Genomic DNA, 25,512 nt, shown 5'->3' on the forward strand with positions numbered 1-25,512 from the left:
TCAAATACTACCTTCTACTCTCACCCCAAACGTCCCACGTGCCGTCCATGGACCATTCACTCTGCTAGACGCTGGGAAGTGGAATCCAGAAGTGCACTCAGATTCTCCACTGCCTCTATCTTTGAGGTTCTTCTCTCCTTCACACCCCCACCATCCCAGCCTTCCATCAAATGATTACAAAACAGCCTCTGACTTGTCTCCCAGCTTCTTTGCTTGCATAGCCATGGTCCGTTCTCCACCCAGCAGCCAGCAGGGATGTCCCAACACATTTACTAAGATCTGGAAATTTCTTGGCTCTCAACCGTTGAGCATTGCTCTCCCAACCCTTATAACTTGGGCCCCGAGGTCCCTGCATGATCTGACCACTGCACCTGCTCCTTCATTTCTCTTTGGCCACACCTGCCTCCCTGCTGTTCTCTCTTTTGAGCCCTTGGCCCAGGAAACTGTCTTCTCACAGCCCTTCATTTGGCTCACTTCCTCGCTTCCTTCCAGTGTATGGTCAAAAGTCACCTCCACAACGAGGCCTTCCATGAACACTATTTCTTTAGAGTGGCCTCCATCCTATCCTACCCCCTGACTACAATTTATTTTTTTCAGTGCACTTCAGTGCCTGACATGATGTAACACACACTTTTTTTTTTTTTTTAATGTTTATTTTCTCTCTCTCATAGGAGCTCCATGAGAGCAGGGTCTGTGTCTGATTTTCTGGTATATTCCCAGGACCAACACAGTGTCTCACACGGAGAGGATGCAGAATAAATCTATGCTGCACAAATGGGTTCTGTTTTGACCCATAGAGCCTCCTACACTGCACCCTCCCAGTGTCTATCCATTAGCTATGACGCTAACTAAGCCCTTGCTGAGAAAGCTAACCATTGGGTGATTTGCATCCTGTTGTGGCTCAGGGTTTTTTCCACCACCCAGAGTACCGTAATCGGCTTTGAACTCCTTAGAACATCTGCCAAGTTGAAACCCACACTCCAACCCCCCTGCATCTCCACCCCAGCCCCGGAAGTTCTTTGCCTGTACTCTCACTTGATAAACCAATAGGGGACTTTGTATTGTGAAGTATATTCAAGACCTGCCCCTCCACGCTTTGGCCTCTTAAATTTTTCACCTCCCATCTGGCACATCAATAGCTTCTCCAACCCTTCCCAGGCAAGGCTTTCTTATGTTACGATTGACCTTAAGGGAAATTCTCTAAGGCTCCTGATTGCTGGAGTCAAGTCCAGAAGCGTCTGCTGGACACAGAGAGTATGGGTGAGGCCCAATTAGGATGGAGAAGGTCTCCAAGAGTCTGTATGTGCTCCCATTCAGCAGGGTTTAGTCATTTATGCTTCAAATGAGGTGGGATGGGGTGGGGTAGGGATTTCAAGGCAGCAAGAGATTTAGTCCTGCCTTTCAGGTCCTTTAACACACCAAAAACTTTCCCTGGGTGATCAGTGCCTGAGTCTCGGAAACCCAGAATCAGGAAGAGAGATAAGGCTTATTTCCTCCTCTAAGTCCCAAACTAAAAACTCCCAGTTTGCAAGTGCCCTCCAAGTCTCTACACCATGGACGGGGTATTATGATTCTCATTATCATCTCCTTTTTTAGGACATACTGCATTCATCTTAATCTTTGATTGAAAACTCACTACAGAACCCCAGATCAAAAGTCACCTCCTCAGTATAGCTTTCCTGTCACTGCAGGCCTGTGCCCCACCCTAAGCTGAACGAATTCCCCTTCCCTTCATGGTCCCATTGCCCTTTATCTCACTCTATAAGCGCAGAATATCACGAGTATTGTTATCCGTTAAGAAAATATCCCAAACTAAGATGCCTTCGGGGACTAGGCAGGAAACATAAAATGCAGATAGGATTGGTGGGACCTGGTAGCAAGCAGAAAAGGATATCCTGGCTAAAGCAAATTCAATAAAAACAAGCCACTCGACACCCTGTAGGCCAAACAAAAGGGCTTTATGGTGGCAATCAGCCTATGGCTGTGAATGTGTTTATAAGCCTGTCTTTTGTCACTGAGAATGTGCTCTGGAGGCGAGACCTCATCTTACTCTTCTCTGTGCCACCGGTAACTGGCAGTGCCTGGCACACAGTAGGTCATCAAATGTAATCAGTGGAAGACAGGTCAGAGAGCTGGTGCAGAGACAAGAAACGTGGCAAGGCTAAAAAGTGCTTTCCAGGGATTCATGATTAATGTTCTTATTGAGTAAATCTGTATTTGCTCCAGTGGGAAATCATCCTGTTTATTAGGTTGAAAGCTCCAGAGCCTGTGTCAAGCACAGTCCCTCCCAAGGGAAACTAAAGAAGATTTTATTTGAATAGTCTTTCTCCTGAGTTAAGAAGCCAGCAGTGGAAATTTCCTGGCTCCTTCATATTAGAAAGAGACCTTGGAAAAAGTTGGTTTTCAGGATAGGCTCTGAGAACTGGTCGGACTGACCCAAATACAAGTTGCTGAGCTATTTTTTGAGCAGGTCTTGGGATGTGATGAATCAAACCAGGAAGTGGGGTTTGTGGGTGGTTCCTCTGGCCAGTTCTCCACCAGCTCTTGCTGTATGTCAGTCCTCCAGGGGAGAATGCAGCTCAAGGCTCACCAGCAAGCCACAGACCAAGAAATGGGTGCACCCGTAAAAGCTCATGGTGAGAATCTGCAAAATCTCTACAATATCGACTGGCTAAAGATGTACTCCACTAGTGTGAGGGTAAGTAGGCAGATGGATAAACACACAAAGCCAGTGACTGTCCAAGAAGTGGGCAAGCAAAGTGGACTTGAATGCAATGCCAGTGTTGGAGGGGGTGGGGTGGGGGGGACATGGGACCTCCTCTACGGAAGGGCATTAAGTGCTTGGGATAGACCCCTGACCCCCAAATCCCTCCCACTCCCTAAACATGGTTGCCCAAGCACCAGCATCAGAGATCACTTTCTTTTCCCTTGTTAAAATGCAGCTCCCATGGAAGGGGGAGTTATTGTTTAAAGGGGGTTGGGGATTGAATCACGTCCCCCACAAAAGACATGTTCAGGTCCCAATCCCTGACCCTGTGGGTGTGAACCCATTTGTAAATAGGACCTTTGAAGATGTTATGAGATGTTATGTGCCCAAACTCAATGAGGGGTTTAATCCAATATGACTCAAGTCCTTACAAGCCAAGGAAACTGGGCACAGAAGAAGCAGCCACAGGAGCAGCCAGAAGCTGGAAGTCCACGGAATCTGGAAAAGACAGAAGACACCGCCTTGTGCCAATATTCCCATGTGACAGAAAAGCCAAGAAACCCTCAAACATTGCCGGCCAGCCAGAAGATACCAACCCCAGGAGGACACGAGCCTGCTAGCCTCTGAAACCATGAGCCAATGAAATTCCTGTTGTGAAGACAACCCATCACATGGCATTTGTTTCGGCAGCCAAGAAATTAAACAAAGGGTGATGAAAAAGTTTCGGTAATGGAAGGTAGCACAACATTGTAAATGTTATAAATGTCAGTGAATGGTACACTTGATTATATATATGTTATCACAACATAAATAAATGAATAATAATAATAATAATAATGTAGCCTCCCTTTGGTAGTGTCACCCCCAATACAAACAGAAATGGGGACTCCGGCTTCCACTTCCGCTCCAATAGCTGTATGATCCAAGGATGGTCACTTTAGTTTCTCTAATTTAAGTTTCCTTTTCAGTAAAGTGGGAACAATGTGATCACCAGCCCTAATTCACCAGGACTGTTGAGGCTTTGAAAATAGCAAAGAAAGGAGTCTAAAGTTTTTTGAGACCCCAGTGTTGGTGCTTCGTATCTCTTGGTCTATTTAATCCTCACCATAACCCTAGACAGGAAGTGTTATTACTATGCCCTTTTCACAGATGAGGGTGTTACGGATTGAATTGTGTCCCCCTCAAAAAGACATGCTCGTCCCTCTATTTTGGGGCTTGCCCTTATGAAGTTTGTTACTGCAGAGGAGAGGCTAAGCCTACTTAAAATTGTGCCTAAGCGTCTCCTCCCGAATGCCTCTTTGTTGCTCAGATGTGGCCCTGTCTCTCTCTAACTAAGCCACCTCGGCAGGTGATCTCACTGCCCCCCCCTCTATGTGGGACCCGACTCCCAGGGGTGTAAATCTCCCTGGCAACGCAGGATATGACTCCCAGGGATGAATCTGGACCCGGCATCGTGGGATTGAGAACATCTTCTTGACCAAAAGGGGGAGGTGAAAGGAAATGAAATAAAGTTTCAGTGGCTGAGAGATTCCAAATGGAGTCAGGAGGTCACTCTGGTGGACATTCTAAAGCACTATATAGATAACACTTTTTAGGTTTTAATATATTAGAATAGCTAGAATTAAATACCTGAAACTATGAAACTGCAACCCAGCAGCCTTGACTCTTGAAGACAATTGTATGACAATGTAGCTTACAAGGGATGAGAGTGTGATTGTGAAAACCTTGTGTATCACACTCCCTTTACCCAGTGTATGGATAGATGAGTAGAAAAGTGGGGACGAAAACTAAATGAAAAATAGGGTGGGATGGGAGGGATGATTTGGGTGTTCTTTTTTCTTTCATTTTTTATTCTTATTCTTTCTGGTGTAAAGTGAATGTTCAAAAATAGATTGGGGTGATGAATGCACAACTATAGGACAGTACTGTGAACAGTTGATTGTTCAGCACAGATAACTGTACGATATGTGAATATATCACAATAAAGCTGAATTTAATTTAAAAAAAAAAAAAAAAAAAAGACAGGCTCAAGTCCTAAACCACAGTGCTGGGACTGTGGACTCATCTGTCAGTAGGATCTGTGAAAGAGTTGCTGGTTAACATGAGGCCACACGGGTGTCCTTATAAGAAGGGGAAACATGGACACAGAGGGAGACGGCCGTGTGACAGAGGCGGAGGGTAAGTGATGCCGCCACAAACCAAGGGCACCAGTGGGATGCCGTGTGCCCACCAGAAGCTGGGGGAACCCTGGAAGAGAATTCCCCCCTCAAAAGGAAGCATGGCTCTGCCTACAGTTCGATTTAGGACATCTGGTCTCCAGAACCGGGAGGTGATACATTTCTGTCATGTAGGCCATTGAGTCTGGAGGTACTTTGTTACAGCAGCCTTGGCAAACAGAGACAAGAGGTCACAGAAAAAAGTGGCAGAAGAGGGATCAGAGCCCAGGTTTATCCGACTCTGAAACCCTACACCCTTTACTGTGTCACAGACTTCCTCCACGAGTCAGATACATTTTCTTTCCCAGTGAATACTGCTCATGATTTACACCTCTTGCAGGAATCAGTCAGACCCAGCCCTGAAAACATTTGGTGGGGGAAGAAAAAAAACAAGGAAAGGAGCCTAGTCTCTAGCCAACAAACTCTTACCTCAGTCACTGGCAAAGGGCGGCCGGCTCCACAGTCACCCCTTCCTCTCTTGCATAGGGAAGCTAAACGCCACGTCATCGTTAACCAAGGAACTTTCTCTGGTGACCCTCTTCCTTGCTGCCACCCAAACCAAGCTCACAGGCCCCTTTAACCACAGTGGAGAAACTGATGGGGTGTGGTGGTTTGCAGCTGTATGTCCCCCAGAAAAACGTGTTCTTAAACTTAATCCATTCCTGTGGGTGTGAACCCATTTTGATGAGGCTCCTTCAGTTAAGGTGTGGCCCACCTCATTCAGGATGGGTCTTAAACCTATTGCTGGAGTCCTTTATAAGCAGAATGAAACTCAAGACACATAATAGAGAAAGCCACAGTGAAATTAAATGGAAGCCAGAAGCTGAAATTAAATGGAACCAGGAAGAGAAGGAAGAGCCCAGAAGAGGCCGCCATGTGCCTTGCCATGTGACAAGCTAAGGACCAAGGATCACCTGCAGACAGCCCCAGAATACCACGATCTTTGAGAAGAAAGCATCACCTTGATGTTGCCTTGATTTGGGCTTTCTCTTATCCTCAAAACCATGAGCAAATAAATTCCCATTGTTTAAGCCAAACCATTGCACGGTATTTGCTTGAGCAGCCCAGGAAACTAAAATATGCGGTGACCAAAATAAAGCAGGATCCTAGGCCCCCTTCAATTCAATCAGTCCAATTTTCAGGCAGGCACTGGCTAAGCCAGGAGGATACGGGTCTGGTTTGCTAAAGCTGCCGAAGTGCAATATACCAGAATTGGGTTGGCTTTTACAATAGGGATTTATTAGCTTACAAATTTACAGTTCTACGGCTATGAAAATGGCCAGATTAAGGCATCAAGATGACACCTTCTCTGAAGAAAGGCCACCAGCATCCGGGACACCTCTGTCACATGGGAAGGCACATGGCCAGAGTCTGCTGGTCCTTCGCTCCCGGGTTTCATTGCTTCCAGCTCTGGCTTCAGTGGCTTCCTCTCTCAGCTTCTCTGAGCAATCTGGGCTTTTCTCTGTGTGTCTTTTATCCCTCATAAAGGGCTCCAGTAAGAGGATTAAGACCCATCTTGAATGGGCTGGGTCACATCTCAAAAGAAACAACCCAACCAAAAGGTCCCACCTACAACAGGTCTGCACCCAGGAATGGATTAAAAGAACATGGCCTTTTCTGGGGTACATAACAGCTCCAAACCACCACAGATACCATCATGAACAGGGTTGACTGTGATCTCCTCTTGGCAACCTATCCCTACGGGTGATGGCTAAAATCATGGCTGCAATCTGACTTCCTTGTCAAATGGTCTCCCAGAGACCCCACAGCCTCTACAATGATTCCCTTAGCCCCAAGCCTTCTCTTCTCCAAAGATCCTCCCCAGGGCGATCCTATGGGGGGCTCAGAGATCACGTGCCCCAATCTGATCTCCCCCTTCCCTCATTGTCCCTCTGGGGGACTTGCCCAAGCTGGGAGCCTCACAGCCATCCGTGCAGCCTCCTTTTCATCTCATTCTCCACATCCACTCAGCTGCTGCTAATTAGGCCTCCTGCCCTTATCAGCTTTCACTGGACAAACAGCAGCAGCCTCCTAACGGGTCTCCCAGATCCTGCTTCCGCGTGGCTACGGCCAGCAGGATCATAAAGTGGGTCCCGAGCATTTTTAATAGTCCCATCTCCCCCCATCCTCCAGCTCCACTTGACTGGGACAAACACCCACACTCGGCCCTCCACACCACCATGCCTTGGCCCTTTCCAACCTTCCTCATTCGGAGAGTGTTCACTCGCCTCGCAGGGCCCACCGCCCTGTCACGGTCTCTGTGACCACGGGGAGGGGACCACCGCCTCCACTGTGTCCCACGGCAGTTGGGGTGCACTCTATCATGGCCCCGCTGGGCAGAGCGATCTTGATTTTACACGTTGTGTCCTGCTCTCGCCACCATCAGCACACTTGTGCTTGTCAGGCCACATGCTCCAATTCTTGGGTCAGAAACCGTAGTTAGTCACTCAAGCTACGGCACTGACAGCACTGCACTCTCATTATTTGTTTACATATCTGTAACCCCCAAATAGATTGGGAGCTCCTGGAGAACAGGAGCTTTTTATTGAGGGCTTATTCTAGGGAAAATAACTGAAGGAACATTCTAGAACCAGAGTGCACGTGGCGGTATTAACCTTCAGGCTTAGAACGGTGCCTTGGAGGGAGCTCGTACCTACAGGGTGAACAAACAATGCACTAGTGGCCATTCAATTAGCTCCTCGACATGTAATTTATGTTTCAGGGTGCCAGAGGAGTAACTTTCAGACAATAACGAGCATAAAGCTTCATAGAGTACCTTCCAAGTTTCAGGCATTTTTCTCCCTTAAACCCATTTCAACTTGCCCACTGCTTCCAGACAGGTCAGCTCAAGGCTGTGGCTCTTAAATGACAGCCCAAGAAACAAAGTTAACAGAGCAAGGAGGAATCGTCAAAAAAAGGCATAAACGAAACAGTGCAGTCATGTGGAAAACAGTATGGCAGTTCCTCGGAAAGTTAAGCGTAGAAGTACCATATGACCCAGCAATCCCCTACTGGGTATATACCCAAAAGAATTGAAATCAGGGACTCAGACAGCTACTTGCACACCGATGGTCACAGTGACATTATTCACAATTACCAAAAGGTGGAAGCAACCCAAGGGCCCATCAACCGATGAATGCATAAACAAAATGTGGTCTATCCACATAATGGAATATTATTCAGCTGTAAAAAGGAATGAAGTCCTGACACACAAAATGGATGAAACTTGAAGATATTATGTTGAGTGAAAGAAGCCAGACACAAAAGGACAAATATTGTTATGATCTCACTGATATGAAATATCTAGAATATGCAAACTCCTAGGGACCAAAAGTAGATTACAGGGCACCAGGGCAGGTGGGGGGAATAGAGAATTACTGTTTAAAGCATTCAGAGTTTCTGTTTGGGGTGATGGAAAGTTTCGGTACTGGATGGTGGTGATGGTAGCACAATAATGTGAATGTAATTAACACCACTGAATTGTATACTATAAAGTGTTCAAAATGGGAAATTTTATGTTGTATACATGTTACCATCATAAAAAAATTTTTAAATGCATGAAATTTCTAAAATTGGTCAGTTTTACTCTATATATGTTATACCTTAATAAACCTGATTTTTAAATTAAATAGATAGGTAGATAAACGGAGAAATCTGGCAACATTATCAAGTGATCAGACTTTAGCATCACTAACAGAAGAGAAACCCACCATGATGCACCACCTGGCACAATACAACAGAAAGTACACAACATTCCCTTGGGAGCATTTCTGCCAAAAATGCTTAACCTGAATCTAATCAAGCCTCTCAACTTAACTTCCAGTTTACAGGAAACATAAGGGCTAAAGGAGCAAGTGAAAAGACACTGGGAGGAAACCAAGAGACAAATGCAAAAGGCGACTGTTAAAAAGAAAAAAAAAGAAACATTATTGGGGGAAAAAGTGAGGTGTCTTTCTAGACTAAGAGACTAAAAAGGCACAACAACCAAATGCAAATCATGAACCCATATTGGACTCTGGCCCAAGGAGGAAAAAAACACTGCAAAAGACCTTTAGGGGCAAGTTGGGACACTTAAAATTGAAGTATACAGTAGGCGCTATTAAGGAAATACTAATTTTCTTAAGTGTGATAAGGGTATTGTGATTATTCTCACAGTCCTTGTTCCTAAGAGTTGCATATTGAGGTATTTGGGATAAGATCTCACAATGCCTGCAAATCACATTCAAATAAAAAACATCTATATTACAGGTATAGAAAGATAAGCAAATACAAAACATGAAAAACTGTTGAATGTTTATAGAAGATACATAGGAGTCACTATACTATTCTTTCAACTTTTCTTTATGTTTGAAAACTTTCATTATAAAAAGTCAGGAAAAAAAGGGTATTCATAATATCCTCAGAATGAAAGTATGAATATTTGTCCTTTTGTGTCTGGCTTCTTTTACTCAATATGACATCTTCAAGGTTCATCCATGTTGTTCCATGGATCAAAACTTCGGTCCCTTTCACGGCTAAAAAATTCATACTTCTGATATGAAACAGAACCAACTGAAGATCTTGGAAACTAAAAATATAACTGTCGAAATAAAGAAACCAAAACACAAATTGAGTATCAGAATAAATACAGCTCAGAGTTTCTGTTTGGGATGATGAAAAGGTTTTGGTAATAGATGGAGGTGATGGTGGCACAATATTGTGCATATAATTAATAATTAGTATCAGTGAATTCGCCACATGAGAGTCATTAGAAGGGGAAAGTTTGTGTTGTATGTATGTTACCACAATGAAAACCTGTTCAATTAAAAAACAGAAGAAGAAAAGAAGAAGACATGGCTGAAAGCAAATCTCTGAGCTGGAAGGTGGAGCCCAGAGATTGCCAAGAATGAAGTGCAAAAGAACAAGAAGCTGTCAGGATGGAGGAAAACATAAAAGTAAACGTGAAGGACAGATCCCTAAGGCCTGCTCCTATCCTGCACAACCTCAAGAGAGAACAGAGAGAAGGATAAGTAGGGGCTAATCAAAGAAAGAAAAGAAAATTCCCCAGAACTTTAGATATTCAGTTATTATCATATTGATCATATCCACCAAGTTCAGAGCAGGATGACACACCATGGTAAGATTTCAGAACAGCAGAAATATACATATATATATATTTTTTTAAAAACCTAAATGCTTCAAAAAAGAAAAAGTGAATTAACTACCAGCAAACAATAATTCAGCTAGAATCAGACTTCTCGTCAGCAGCTTTGGATGCTTTTAAGACTATTATAGTACAAGATTTTCATAGGAAAAACTATTTTGTACCTAGATTTCTATATCTAGCCAAGCTAACATCTAAATGAGGGAAAAATAAAGTTAATTTTAGATATGCAATGACTGAAAGTGTATCACTTACAGACTCCTTCTCTGTAAGAATTGGAGGAAAAATTCAAGCAAAATGAAAGTGAATCCAAGAAATAAACAATGAGTAACACTAAAATAAGTACCTAAAACTTAAAATTAAGTCTAAATAATCATTGATGCATAATGTAAAAAAATTAACAATAATTTGGAACTCAAATCCTAGAATATTTCAACTGGGAGTTGGTGGGAGGGCTGGGGAGGGCAATGAGGAGGAAGTAAAATTGTGCCTTGGTGCTTGCCTTCAGGTGAAAGAAAAATATACTAATTCAGTTATAAATTTAAATGGGTATGAAAAATCTAACAAGATGGGTGGAAACAGCATGCCTATTTCCAAACTACTGGAGGGAGACAGAGAAGTGAGAACTCATCAATCCAACAAAAGGCAACACAAGACTTATTCTGTTATGTGGAAAAAGTAAATCACAGAACATGGAATACAGTTTGGTCCACTCATTCATTCAACAAACAGGTAAGGTACACCTCTTATGTGTAGGTTTTATTCTAGGTGCTAGGTGTACATGGGTACTTAGGACCAAAGCTACTTGCACAGCTTACATTCTCTTATGTGCTGGGGCAGGGTAGGGGGAGAGGCAAATAGTAATGAATACACAATTAAGTACGATTGCGGGGTATTGGGAAGTGTGCTAGAAAGAAAAACAAAGCAAGGCAAACAAGAAACTAAAACCTAACTTGGACCTTGAAGACATTACGCCCAGTGAAAGAAGCCAGATACACACCCTCAAAAACCCCCATATATTGTGTGATTACATTTCTATGCAATATCTAAAGCAGGCAAATCTATGTGAAAATACAAATTTTTATTCTAGTAACATACATACAACCCCAAATTTCCCCTTTTAACCACACTCAAACATATAATTCAGTGGTGTTAATTACATTCACTATGTTGTGCTGCTATCACCACCGGCCATTACTAAAACCATTCTATCATCCCAAACAGAAACTCTGTACCAATTAAGCATTAACTTCTTATACCCTACCCCCAACTGGGTCCCCGTTAACCCATATTCTAGCTTCTAACTATGAATTTGCTTATTCTAATTATTTCATATCAGTGAGATCAAACAATATTTGTCCTTTTGTGTCTGGCTTGTTTCTCTCAACATGATGTCTTCAAGGTTCATCCATGTTGTTACATGTATCAGAACTTCATTCCTTTTTACAGCTGAATATTATTCCATTGTGATATATACCACATTTTGTTCATTCATCTGTTGATGGACACTTGGGTTGCTTCCATCTTTTGGCAAATGTAAATAATGCCACTATAAACATTGGTGTGCAAATATCTGCTAAGGTCCCTGCTGTCAAATCTTGAGGGTATATACCTAGTGGGGGATTGCTGCGTCACATAATTCTATACTTAACTTTCTGAGGAACTGTCAAACTGTATTCCACAGTAACTGTACCATTTTACATTCTCATCAACAATGAACGGGTGTTTCTATTTTTCCACATCTTCTCCAACACTTATTTTACATTTTTTAAAAGTAGCCATTCTAGGGGGTGTGAAATGGTATCTCATTGTGGTTTTGATTTACATTTCCCTGATGGCTAATGATTTTGAACATCTTTTCATGTGCTTTTTGGCCATTTGTATGTGTCCTTGGGAGAAATGTCTATTCAAGTCTTTAGCCCATTTTTAAAATGGGTTGTTTATCTTTTTGTTGTAGAGTTGTAGGATTTCTTTACATATTTTGGATAATCAACCGTTTTCAGACACATAGTTCCAAATGTTTTCTCCCATTCTGTAGGTTATCTTTTTACTTTCATGATGAAGCCTTGATGAACAAAGATGAAAAAAAGTTGATGGTGTCCCACAAGTTTGTTAGGTTGTGTTTGCTTTTTTAATTCTTTTTTCTTTCGGCTCCTCAGCCTGAATCATTTCATTTGTCTTGTCTTCAAGATCAGTGATTCTCTCTTCTGCCAGCTCCAATCTGCTGTTGAAACCTCCTAGGGAATTTTTCACTTCCATTATTGTATTCTTCAATTCTAGTATTTCCATTTGGTTCCTTTTTTAACATTTCTGCGTCTTTATTGAAATTCTCATATTTTTCCTTCAATTGTTTTCCTAATATCCTTTAGTTCTTTCTCTGTGTTTCCTTCATCTCCTTGAGCATATTGAGGATCATTTTTTGAAAGTCTTTGTTCAGTGTGTCCAAAGTATGGTCTTCTGTGATAATGGTTTCTGGACTTTTAGCTTGTTCCTTTGGATGGTCATCATTTCCTGTTTTGTTTTGTTTTTTTTAATCTTGTAATCTTTTGTTGCACACTAGATATTTCAGTATTTTCAAGTGTTGACTGTGGGATTTAGTCCCTTAGCTATCTGTTCCTTAGTCTGTATCAAGCCAGTGATACGTCAAAGATTTTCTTGAGTGCCAGGAGCTAACAAAAGCAAACAAATCAATGCCATATCTATCCTGTCTGATTTTTTTTTTTTTTAAACCTAGAAAATAAATGTGTAAAAGGGTACTGTCCCTTTCAAAGTAGTCTCCTTGGAAAACTGTATACTTACTTCCAAAATTTTTAATCAGTTGTGATGCTTCCTATTCACAGTTGTCTTCAGAACCTGCAGTTCTATCTTTCAGTAAGTCTTTCAGGGCGAGATGCAGGGATTTAAAACAGTCAAAAGGCCATTAGAGCAACAGTTTGCTCAATACTCTGGTCAAAATGAGGTATGATTTGTATAACAGTGTTCATAGCAGCATTACTTACAATAGTCAAAAGATGGAAGCCATCAATGGATAAATAGATCAATAAAATGTCATTATCCATAGAAGGGAATATTATTCAGCCATAAAGAGGAATGGAGCTCTGGTGCATGCTACCACATGGATGAACCTCAAAGACACTATATTGAATAAAATAAGCCAGACACTAATTCACAGAGGCAAACTCACAGAGACGGGAGATTTATCATGGTCTGAGGGAAAGGTGGAGGGATGGGCAGTTATTGCTTAATCTGCAGAGTTTCAGTTTGAGGGGATGAAACCAATAGATGGTGGCGATGAGAGCACAATATTGCGAATGTAACTACTATCGTATTGGTCACTTAAAGTGGTTAAAATGGAAATTTTTGTGTTGTATATATGTTACCATAATACAAATTTAAAAAAATAATAATGAGGTATGACTATAAAATAATAGTTCTGGTTTCCTTTAGGTGTGGAGCCTCGCCCCAGGGCTCTGAAGGCAATTCCAAAATGTTTTGGGCCTGGGCAGGTCATTGGAATAAGCAGACTGCTTCCTGAGGTGACAGCGTTTTAGGGGAACAGGATTCACAGTGATTGGAAAGGTCTCAAAGGCTGGCCTCCAGCCAACAAATGACTGTTAGTGGGCCATTTCTCTTCCTTGCATCAGTTTCCACTTCTGCTACAAGAGGTTGTAGGACCATGCTCCAAAGCCTCTCCTGTCTCATGGAGTCCAGCAGTATCTGAAAAAAGTTCTTTGTAGTTTCAAGCCAGACAATCCCCCACCCACCCCAACCATTATTAAGGATGAGGAATGTCCAAATTAGATATTTTTAGAATTGAAAATATTCTGTTTACATTTCCAATCAAAAAATATTGATTGTTCTGTTTGACTTGTTTTTACTCTTGGTTCAGCAAGTTGAACATTTGTATGGGTTACCCAAATAACGGATGATTCCACGATAAGAAATGGATCACAGGTGTCGCAATCAACTTCAATCTGCTAGCTATGAGTTGTTCATATCTTGCTGTGTTTACATTGTAGATGAAATATAACGACATGGAAAAAAGTCACTTTTAGTACGGAAACACCAAGGTTGTCAATACTTCAATGTGAAGTCTGATTCTGCTGTATTCTTTGGGTTATTTTCCTAAGAACAAGCCCCGGATAAGTGTTGGTTGAATGAATGAATGAGTGAGTGAGTGACAGAGAAGGGAAAGACCCCTCTGAGCAGGGGAAGGTGTCACAGGATCTCTGGGCTGGGTGCATTGGGGCTGGAAGCTCCCCTTGTTGAGGGGGCTTGGACTGGTTAATGCTAGATCTGCCGAGGGCATGTGGTCATTTTTAATCAAATACACAGTGGAGGGGGAAGTGAATGTGCAGTGAAAAGGGGAGACTCTCGTGGACACTCAGGGGTTCCCCTGCCCCTGGGAAGCACAGTGGTAATGGGTGGAAGGCCTGCGTGTATCAATATAGGCTTCAGGGCAGTTTGCTTTGCATTTATATACATCTATGAGATAATATAATAATCAACAGATTATTTTGCTTTCCATCAAACTGGTCTTACCTGACTACCTAACATAGCACTCTACCAAGTTCCTTTTTATAAACATCTTTATTGAGCTGTAATTCACCTCTCATAAAACTCCCCCATTTAAAATGTACAATTCAGTGGTTTTTAGTATAGTCAGGGTTGTGCAACCATCCCTGCAATTTTAGGGCATTTTCATTATTCATTAGCTGTCACTCTCCTCTGTTCCCCCGACTCCACCATCATTAATCTACTTTCTGTCTATAGATTTGCCTTCTGTTGCTAGTGCATAAAAATGGAATCATAAAACATGCAGGGTTTTGTGTGTGTCTGGCTATGTGGGTAGGTAAGACAGAAAATATTTTCTTCATTTTACTGATAGCATAAGAGATGAGATGAGTCAAGCAACTTGCTTAAGGCCAACCGGTCCACCAGGCTAAGAAAACCACACTTCCTTTCTCCCCACACCATCACTATTGAGGTGGTCTACACATACACGTCGGTTCGCCTTTTTTGACTGTCCCCTATGTGCCAGGTCCTTAAGGAGAGGGATTTTTGCAGCGGAAATAGCTTAGAAGAGGTGACACTGCACGTCCAAGGTCATATGTGGCAAAGCCAAGATTTTAACCCGGTGCTGTGGGTTCCAAAGCTGGTTCTTTTCCCACTATCTTTCTAATGCACCTGCTGCCTCCAAATTGTGAGAAACCTCGGAAGGCAAGGTTTATTTTGCAATTAGGATGGTTGTCAGTGGCATCAAGAACAGATTTCTTCAGACAACCGGCACAATCTAGAACTCCTGTCTCATCTAACAGTCCTTTGTCTATTTCCGCTCAAAATCTAAAGGGTCACGCCAATTTTATCCAGATACAAAAAGTGCACATGCAAAGCCAGACAAAGGACCAAGAATACAAACTGTAAAAAGAAATCATTTCCTTTTACCACGCTGCCCCTGCCCCCTCCCTTTTGGAAGTGCCAGGAGCAGATACAACATCAAAGATGACTTGTAAGGCCAGGGCAAGTTTGAGAGCCAGGGTGGAAGGTCCTGAAACCTTGAGGCCCAGGCCCAAGGAATAAACTTAACCTCTGTGAAGGAGAGATCTGGCCACACCCCCAACAAGTGGATCCAGAGCTGAAGAAAGGAGGTAAGATTCTACAAGGCTAACCTCTGGGCTTGTACTTGAGGTCCTGGCAACCTGCAAAAGAGAGTTTACATAACAGGCCTTTGTAATGTCCCAGATAAGTTGAGGAGCTGTCGTCTCAATGTTTTAAGGATTTAGAACCGGCTAAGATTTCCTGAGAGATAGTGAGGTGGGGAGGAATGGCGGTGGGTGGGGGAGGAGTGAGTCAAGAAATAATCTGTTTAATCTCAGGAGGAAAAGGGTAACAACAGCTATAAATAAAATAACTCCTTGTACCTGCAATTCCTTGGTTCTATTTACAACAGCCCTTTCAGGATAAACAAGAAATGGCTAACACTGTCTCTAAGAAGGGACAGGGTGGCTTGGGGGACAGAAGTAGAAGGAAGACTTTTTTTTTTTCTTCACTGTATACCCTTTTAAATCTTTTAAATTTTGAACCATATGAATGTATTATCTATTCGAAAATAAGCCAAGGGGAGTTTTAAAATCTTTTAAGTACATCCATAAATTCCCAGCAAACAAGTTAAGCAGAGCAAAAACGAATGGTCCCATTTCACAGATGAGGATATTTGAGGCTCCAAGGAGGAAATCTGAATTGCCCAAGGTGGTGGCAGGGTTGGAAGTAAAATCCAGACCATCAGGCTCCTGATAAAGTGTTCTTCACAGACTAAGTTCAGTCCGTGTAGCTAGGGCCAAATGAATCTACATGAGACAGGTCACGGGAATTTTTTTTTATATAGAACATTAGCCACAAGGTCGCAGGATATCTGAACTGTTTGGGGCTATTCAAATTTCTGGCTTACTGACAATTCCCGAGAAACTCTTTGACTTTTCAATTCTCGTTACTGAAAATCTCCATCAACTCTACATGCTTCTCTCAGAAAGCACAGAGGCTACAATGGCATTTTTACTCTATTCATTAACTTGCAGACTCTCCAGGTCTTTGTTATGAACTCGGAGGCAATCAGAAGGGTGATCTGGTGTCAAAATGGGCCGTGGGTTTAGGGGCCTGCCCAGACATTGGGTTCAAATCCTGGTTTTGCCAAGGATTTGTGTGTGACCATGGGAAGCCTGTCACTTCACTTCCCCTGGCCTCTGCTTCCTCTCCATAAATGAAAATCAGCCAATCATCAGACACTGTATTGACGCAGACTTGGACCTCTGCACTTGCAAGAGACAAGCAAACAAGGGCATTTCAAGTATTGGTTTAAGTGCTATGAAAAAATAATCTGATGCAATCGAGAGAAGAAGGAGGTCATAGAAGGCCTCTCCAAAGAGGTGGCATCCGGGTTAGGACCCACCCATTGGGAAGGAGGAGGAAGTAGCGGTTACAGGATCTCAGAACAAGGTGTTACAGGCAGGGAGCGAATGCAGAAGTCCCGATGCTGGGATGACTCCGGCATGTTTGAAGGACTAGTATGGCTGAAGAGGTGTGAACTAGGGGCAAAGTGGATGGAGATGAAGGACCAACCTCTTGGGGTAAGGGATTTGATCGCAATGGGAAGCCGCTATGGAAATAAAGGGGTCTAAACTGGATCTGTGATTGTCAGACTTTTTTATTTTCTAGCAGCAGAACTCTTTAATCAGAAACAAGTGGAACCTCAATATAAAACCAGAGGAAAACAGTCCAGCTCTGTCTGGGTGAGAAACTAAAGCCCTTCCTAAACTCTCTGCTCTTTTGGCTTCTCCCTCCCTGCCTCACCCCCAGAGCTGGAAAAACCACTAGGTAGCCTCTTTTTAGGGTTCCTTCAAGCTCCAACAAAGCCCAGCAATACTGTAAAGCACTAGAGGGAGAGGAGGTTTAGGAGATATAAGGCCTGGTTGGGTTGTTGGACCCAGGACGGGGAAGGTTTCAAATGAAATCCCTGATGTGAACTTGCTTTCTGCAAAAATGACAACAAAATCTGGTTCAGCGAAGGTTCCCGTTAAAATCACTGCCGTTAACTACAAGGACAGAAAACAAATGAGTGGTTGCCAGAGGCTGGGGTGAAAGGACACAAGGGAACTTTGGCAGTTGATGGAAATGTGCTGTATTTTAATTATGGTGGTGGTTACACGGGGCTGCCCCCTTTTGCCAAAATTCATAAATACGTGAAACGGGTGACATTTACTGCATGTAAAGTTGCCCACCCACTGCAGCTCCGTTTTATTTCATTCCGGTGGCTGTGAACCAGAGCCTCTACCGGGTACTGAGCTTCAGGTTTCCCTGACAGCAAGACGAGGAGGTAAATAATTGCCAAAGGCTTTCCCTGCTCCAAGCAATCAGAGTCTAGAAAGCAGTTTGGAGTCAGAAAAACTGGCAAGATAAATTCCCAATCCTGTCACTTATTAGCTGCGTGCCCCAGGGCAAGCCTGCCCCTGTGTGAAACAGGGTGAATAACACCCTCCAGTAAGCAGAGAACACATCTGGAAAGCAGCTGGCACACACACAATAGAACTCTTATGAAGGGCAGCCGTTAGAACCATTAAAAGGTTTAGCCTAAAAGGTTTAGCCATAACCTACCCTGCTGTCCTCCCTGCTCCTAGTTCCTGCAGGCTGCCTCCGAAGAACAATCTGGAAGTGACTCCAAGGGGGGAAAAAAAAATCAGCTAACTGCCTGACCTGCATTGCGTAACCTGTGCTCAGATACACAGTCCACCGTGGGTTGTTATCTCGACAGGTAAACAGGAACACCTTGCCCCTTTCCTGACCACCGTCAGCACTGGGCAACCACAAACCCTCTGGGAACTGGCAGGTAGCTTGCAGGAATACATCCCGTTGTTCTTTGTGCCTCTCTCTATATATTTTTTAACGCTCCACTTTCCCGGTGGCTGCTGGCATCATCACAGTGGCACCAACTCTGCCGGATGGGGACACACCCCACCCAGGCCACGGCCCTCCCCTTCGCCACCTGCTCCAAAAGGGAGGGTCCTGAATGACTCAACGCGGCCTGCCTGCACCTGGCGTTTTTCTAATCCAAGGAGACTGAAACCACACAGACACCCCAGGAGGCTGTAAATCTACCCCCTCAAGGCAGGGAGTTTCTGCTTCTCCATCCTGTCTACTCGAAGAGGCACTGTGGTCATGGAAAGACCGTTGACTTCCTCTTTTTTTGTCTTCCCCCTCCGTGTCAGGAGAGAGGCAACACCCAGAAATTATCCCAATTTTACAGAAACAAAAGACACAGAGTGAAAGTCTCCAGTCCAAAAGCAATACTGAGCAGACTCACGGCAGCCAAGACAGCCAGAGCAAGACGAGTGAGCTCTGGTCACGGGCTCAAGGGCTTCACACGGCTCTTCCTCTTGGCCACACGATGGGGCTGAGCCTCCATCTCCCCATCTCTAAAAACCCAGAGATAACCCTGCCCCTGTGCTCTCCAGAGTTGTCCTGGAGATCATGTGAACTCAAAACCAAGAAAGAATGTAAAGGATTACTGTCCAGAGCCTTTAAGGAAAGTTACCCAGTGCCTTCTGGGAACAAGGCTGCATTTGGGGAGGGCTGAGATGTAGGTAGAAACTTTTGATCCATTCATCACAAATAGGGTTTCTCAAATCATTGCCAGGGCACCTGTACCAGACAAGGCCAACGACATCCTTGCTGTTTCCATTCGGAGTCATTGCCAAAACTTGGTCCTCTCCCCCACCTTCCGGTATCTGTGAAGTTTTCAGTTTCTATCAAACTCCAGAGCCGCGCGGGGGAGGGGACCCAGAGCAGGCCCATCTCGAGTCAACATCCACCACCAGGTCCACAAAGAGACTGCCGGGAGGCGTGGCCAGGCCGGAAATTCTGACAAAAAGTTTTGGCCCTCAGGTCCTAGAAGGATCTACTTCCTGATCCCTCTCTGTCATGGGGGTGGGGTGGGAGGGATGAGGTTTCTCTGGCTGGATTCTCCACCCGAGGGCCGGGCCCGGGGACTCCCACCGCGACCCCAGAGTGATCGGCGGAGGGGAAGGGTTTCAAGAGAGCCAGGCGCCCTGCTACCCCCTATGGCGCTGGGTCCCACAGGCTGCCTTCCACTGGCGAAGTTATTTTAGAGCAAAGTCCCCTCGCAGGGTGTGAGCTCCGGCGGGCAGGGGCTCCTCTTCCATCTCGGAAGAGCCCGGCTCACACCCGGTTTGCAGACTTGAACCTGGCCGGATCCCAAGGCCCAGGCCTGCTCCGACAAGAGGAAGGGCAAGGGGAAGCAAAAGGGATTTGCAAGAGAGCTCGAGGCAATCCAGGAAGCGCTCGAGACCGGCCCCGGACTCTACTCGCCCTGGCTCGCCCCGCCCGCCAAGAGAGACCCTTCCAAGAGACCCCAAGCCCACCCCACGGCCCGTCGGGGTCCCAGCCGCGGAGCCTCCCGCCTCGGGCCGGGCATCTCCCACCTTGACCCGCTTGCCCTGGATCTCCAGCGTCTTCATGGTGAAGTCGACGCCGATGGTGCTGCCCTGGCGCTCCGAGAAGGCGCCAGTCTTGAAGCGCTGCACCACGCACGTCTTGCCCACGCTTGCATCCCCGACCAACACCAGCTTGAACAGGAAATCGTACTGTTCGTCCGGGTCCCCTGGGCCCGGGCCCGGCCCCGCCATGACCTCGCTGGAGCCGAACGGCCGGCGATCCGAACGCCAAGACTCGCCGAGGCTCACAGAAGCGGCGGGACGAATTCGGTTCGCGCCGGACTGCGGTCTGCCTGGCGACGTGGAGCCGCCGAAGCACCTGAGCTGCGGGCGCTGCAGCCTGCCGGCCTCGGCCCCGCCCAGCCCCCGCCCTCCGCACCGCCTCCCGCCCGCCCCGGACCCAGGCCGGCCCTGGGCAAAGCTCCCCGCACGGCCCTCGGCTGCGCGCTCCGGCAGTCCGGCCCGTAGGCCCGCCCTCGGCACCGCCCCGCGCACCGCCTTCCGGACTCTCCATCATCTCCCTCTCGGCTCCGCCCCCCAGTCCCGCCCCCAGTCCCGCCCCCAGCCGGATTCTGGTCCCCGCACCGCCTTGCCCGCTCCGGCTCCCGCTTGGCTCCGCCCTCAGTCCGACACAGCCCACTCCGCCTTCAGGTCCACCCTCAGAGCGGCTCCGTCTATTGGCCCGTCCACAGCCCGACTCCACCCCCGACAGTTTTTCCCAGCCCCCCAACGGCTCCGCCCACAGGCCCGCCCCCGGCACCGCCTCCCCGGCCCTCCGCCCACTTCCGCTCGGCTCCGCCCTCAGGTCCGTCCCAGCCCGACTCCGCCCCCTGACCCGCCCCCAGATCGTCTCGGCCCTCACTCCGCCCCCTGCCCCACCTCCCCGGAAGCCCGACCGCTCCTCCTCAGTGCCGCCACTAGTCCCGCCCCCAGGCAGATACCGCCCTCTACACTGCACTCGGCCTCCTCCCAGTCCAACTCCACCCACAGCACTCCCCTCGTCCCCGCCCACTCGTCCTAGCTCCGCCCCAGTGCCCCGCCCCGTCCCCCCTGCCCTCCTCGAACCTCAGCGCCCGGGCTAACCCAACTCGAAGTCCAGGTTCTGTCCGGCGCCGCCTCCTCTCCTCCAGGCCTGGCCAGCCTGCCTGGGCAGGCTGTCCTACCTGTTGCCCTCTGAGGCCCATGGTCAGCGGCAGTCTTGAGGGAATGGTGCAATCTCTGGGCCTGCAAGCCTGGAGCCTGTTCATCTAGCCCTTGGACCCAAAAAGGCCTCCCCTAGCCCCGGAGCCTTTGGGGAAGGCGACACCCAGGGCAGTTTCACCTCAGTGCTCACACTAACAGGGTGGACAATGCAGAAGGTCTCTAACAGAGGGATGGGATTTGCGGCAGCATTTTCCCACATTGAGGAAGGGATTGCCAGCCACCCAGCCAGCATCCTACTGACCCCAAGAGGAAGCAAGCCTTCCAGCCTCTGAAACGATGAGACAATGAATTCCCGTTGTTCAGCCAACTTCTCGTGTGGTATTTGTCACAGCAGCTAGGAAACTAAGACACTACCCAAGAACTGTTCCCTTACTCCCTTGTGCTCCCATAGCCCAGTCTTTCCTCCATCACTGCACTTACCACAACACAGTTCGATTTCTTTTCCATCTCATCCATTGACCACTGGTTCTCCTGGTTCTCACTGTGCATTGGAATTACCAGTGGAGCTTTCAAAAACAGTGATGCTGGGTCCCTCCCAGGGCAATTTGGATTTGATCCATCCAGGATGCAGCCTGAGCATTGGACTATATCAAGTCTCCCTAGGTGATTCTATTGTGCAGCCAAGGTTGAGACCCATCGATTTACACTTAACTCTGTGAACGCTTTTATCTTTATTATTATTATTGTGATAACATCTATACAATGTATTTCCCATTTTAGCCACTTTGAAGTGCACAAGTCCGTAGCATTATTTACATCCACAGTGTTGTGCTACCATTACCACCTTCCATTCTCAAAACTTTTCCATCACCCCAAATAAAAACTCTGTACCCGTTAAGCAATAACTCCCCCTTCAGCTTGAGTTTATCTTGTTCACCATTCTGCACCCAACATGAGTACAGAGTCAGGAGCTTGGTGAGTACTCAGTAAATACTAAGTGAGTTAAGTAATGAATGAATAAATGAATGAATTGGGATGATCTGCATGTCTTCCCAAGTGGACTTGGTGTTATTTAGGGATCTGGCCAACTGTTTAACACATTTCCTCCCTAATCCCCATTATTCCCTTCTCATTAAGGTGTTAGAATTTGATGCTGAGTCTAGGGCCCCTTCTGTTTCCTCTGAGGTGACTCCTGTTAAATTTTTAAGAAGTTGGGAGATTTAGTAATCGACACCTAAATTTTGTACACGTATAAATTGTTTGGCCTGCCTGAGCTCCTAACACGAATGTCATTTCTTTCAACTCACAAATGTGAGGTTACTGATGACCCTTTTTTAATTTATTGGATATGATTTGCCAACATTTAAAAAAATTTTAGAATTAAATTTTTTTTTTTAGAATTGTGAGGTCTGATTACTCAGGAATGGTTCTCCCTTCCTGCTCTCCCAATTTAAAAACATAGCTATATGGGTAAATGATAGATATATATATATAAGAAGAGACAGAGAATTTCTTACTACATTAGAGATAGAGACAGAGAATTTCTTACATTATGGAACAACTGAATGAACAGCCTCTCTGACCTACAGTTTTCTCATTGGTAAAACAGCTCTAACACCCAACACTCATGGAGTCACCATCTGCCAGGCACTCTCCAGACCACTTTGTGTACATCAACTCGTCTAATCCTCAGAACTACCCTGGGAAACTTGAAGCAACTGCAAACATGTGGAGGGAACCATCCCTAAGACCATCCTCAGTTTCTATAATACACTAGGACTCACAGCACTGTGTTTTTCCTCATGGTTACAACTTATTACAGGGAAAGGATATGGATTAAAATCAGCCAAGAGAAGAAGTGCATGGAGCAGACTCTGGGGAAGTAGCAGATGTGGGGCTTCCACTGTCCTCTCCCCATGGCTTCAGGACACATTACTTTCCTGGCATCAACGTGTGACAATACACGTGGAGTACTGCCAACCAGGGAACCTCACCCAAGTCAGTTTTTACGGGGGCTTCAAATGTAGGCATGATTGATTGATTGCCCAAGTGGCTGATCTCAGTTTCCAGGGTGACTGACCCAGGACCCAAAGTCCCCAACCTAAGTTATGCGGTTAGTCTTTCTGCCATGGTCAGCCCCCACTCTAAGACTATAAAGGGGTGACCAGCCCCTACCCTAACTCATCCAGTGTGACCCAAGGCCCCCAGGCAAAGGCACTAAACATTACTCCCCAAAGTTTAGGGCAAAGGCCAGACCTCTTTTTTAGTAATGCTGAATTCTTTATTACACAAATCCTAATGAGGTAAGTGTAGCTGTTGTCCCCATTTTACAGATGAGCTTGCAATGTTCACTGAAAAATAAAAATAAAAAAAGAAACAGTATGGCTGAAGCAGACTGAAGGCGAGGGAGAGCGTGGTATAGGACGTGGGGTGAGAACCCCTGTCATGGAGGGCCTTTCGACAGTGTAAGGAGTTTGTGTTTCTTTTTTTTTTTTTACGTGGTATAATTACACCTATATTAAAAAATACATAACAAATATATAATAAATCTTGCCAACTGACGTGAAAAGAATAAAAATGACTTTTCTCCTGTGATTTAACAGTAATTAAATGAAGTCAACCTAAATAGTCAAGAAATCAGAGAAAACTCATGTCTTAGAGTTTGGAATTAGCAGTGTTCACCAAGTAAATTTAGAGAAAGGTAAATCTTACCAACATCCTCAAATTGTTAATTTCCTGTTGGCAAAGTCCTCCATATTGCCGAGACCTTCTGTCCTGGTGGAACCAGGAACCAGTAGCTCTCAAACTTCACTACACAGAAATATCACCTTGGGTGGTTGTCAAAAATGCAGATTCTGGATCATACTTGGAGATTCTGATAAAATAGATCTGGATTAAAACCTGGGGATTGGCATTTTAATGAACATCCTAGATGAGAATGATGTTGTGTTTGTTTCTTTTGCACTGTAGTCTCTCTCCAATCTCATATCCCTGTTCATAGCGGCATTATTCACAATTGCCAAAAGATGGAAGCAAGCCAAGTGTCCATCAACCAATGAATGGGTAAACAAAATATGGCATCTACATACAATGGAATACCATTTGGGCATAAAAAAGGAATGAAGTTCTGATACATGCGACTACATGGACACGGAAGACATCATGTTGGGTGAAATAAGCCAGACACAAAACGACAAATATTGTATGATCTCACTGATATGAAATAAGTATAATATGCAAATTCATAGAGACAAAAAGTAGATTACAGGTTGCCAGGGGTCAGGATAGGAGTGGGGAATGAACAGTTAATACTTAATGGGTACAGAGTTTCTGTTTGGGGTGAAGGAAAAGTTTTGGTAATGGATGGTGGTGACGGTAGCACAACACTGTGAAGTAATCAACAACACTGAATCGTATACCTCAAAGTGATTAAAATGGGAAACTTCAGGTTGCATGTTACCACAATAACAACTGTTAAGAAAACATAGAAGTGTACAATACAGAGATTGAACCCTTATATCAACTGTGGACTTTAGTTACTAGCCTTGTGACATTCTATTTGAAACTGAATTCTGCTGGCTTGAAATGGAGCAACTCAAAGATATTTATGATGTCTCACTTTTTGCCCCAAATTTGAAATAATGCAAATCTCAAAAAAAAAAAAAAAAAAAAAAATGGCGCAACAGTTTAACCTTTGTAAAGCTGGTGGGTAGGCTGAGAGAATTTTAAACTGCATTTGCGCTATTGCCACTTGGTGGCACCACCTCCACCAAGAAACGAAAGCATGTCTTGTCACCGCACCAAGTACGTTGGAACTCCTCCAAGAGGCTTTGGCAACAATTGAGCTAGTCTTTCTCCTTCCTTCCTCCCTTCTCCTCCCCTTCCCTTCCACCATCCTCCCTCCCTTCTTCCCTCCCTTCCTTCCTTCCTCTTTCTTTCATCTTTTTCTTTCTTTCTGCAGTCACCATTGTTAAAATGTTATCCTCCAAGCTTTATGTGGCAGTGCCAAGGAAAGTGATGAAAATATGCCCCTAATCAGAAATAAAGATGAAAAACCTCCAGGAAGACCAGACACTCATTATGATACCCTTTGCTTGTTGCAAAATTATCGAAAATTAAAAGCAGCAATAAATCAAAAATATGCTTGCAGCAGTGGCAGACTTGGGTGACCTGGGCAGGTCCTGGTGGAGGGCTGGGGGAGGCTCCCTTGCATGGGCAGCCCTCAAGTTCTCCTGGTGTCCTCAGAATCAGCCGGGAATCCCACTCTCTCTCCCATCCCAGAATCCCAAGGTGTCCTAA

At 45.1% G+C, this 25,512-nt stretch overlaps 1 protein-coding gene across 1 annotated transcript in view; it reads right to left on the reverse strand.

Moving 5' to 3' along the window:
* The window catches only part of RAB43 (RAB43, member RAS oncogene family), a 34,870-nt gene extending 14,452 nt beyond the window's left edge, over positions 1 to 20,418 (reverse strand). The window contains exon 1 of the mRNA XM_037802970.1: positions 20,059 to 20,418. Coding sequence (XP_037658898.1) covers positions 20,059 to 20,262 — 204 coding nt within the window. The 5' untranslated portion in view covers positions 20,263 to 20,418. The remainder of the gene's footprint in view (positions 1 to 20,058) is intronic.
* Between the last annotated feature and the right edge of the window lie 5,094 nt (positions 20,419 to 25,512).

The sequence above is a fragment of the Choloepus didactylus genome, chromosome 1 (assembly GCF_015220235.1).
Source record: "Choloepus didactylus isolate mChoDid1 chromosome 1, mChoDid1.pri, whole genome shotgun sequence".
Classification (NCBI taxonomy): Eukaryota; Metazoa; Chordata; class Mammalia; order Pilosa; family Megalonychidae; genus Choloepus; species Choloepus didactylus.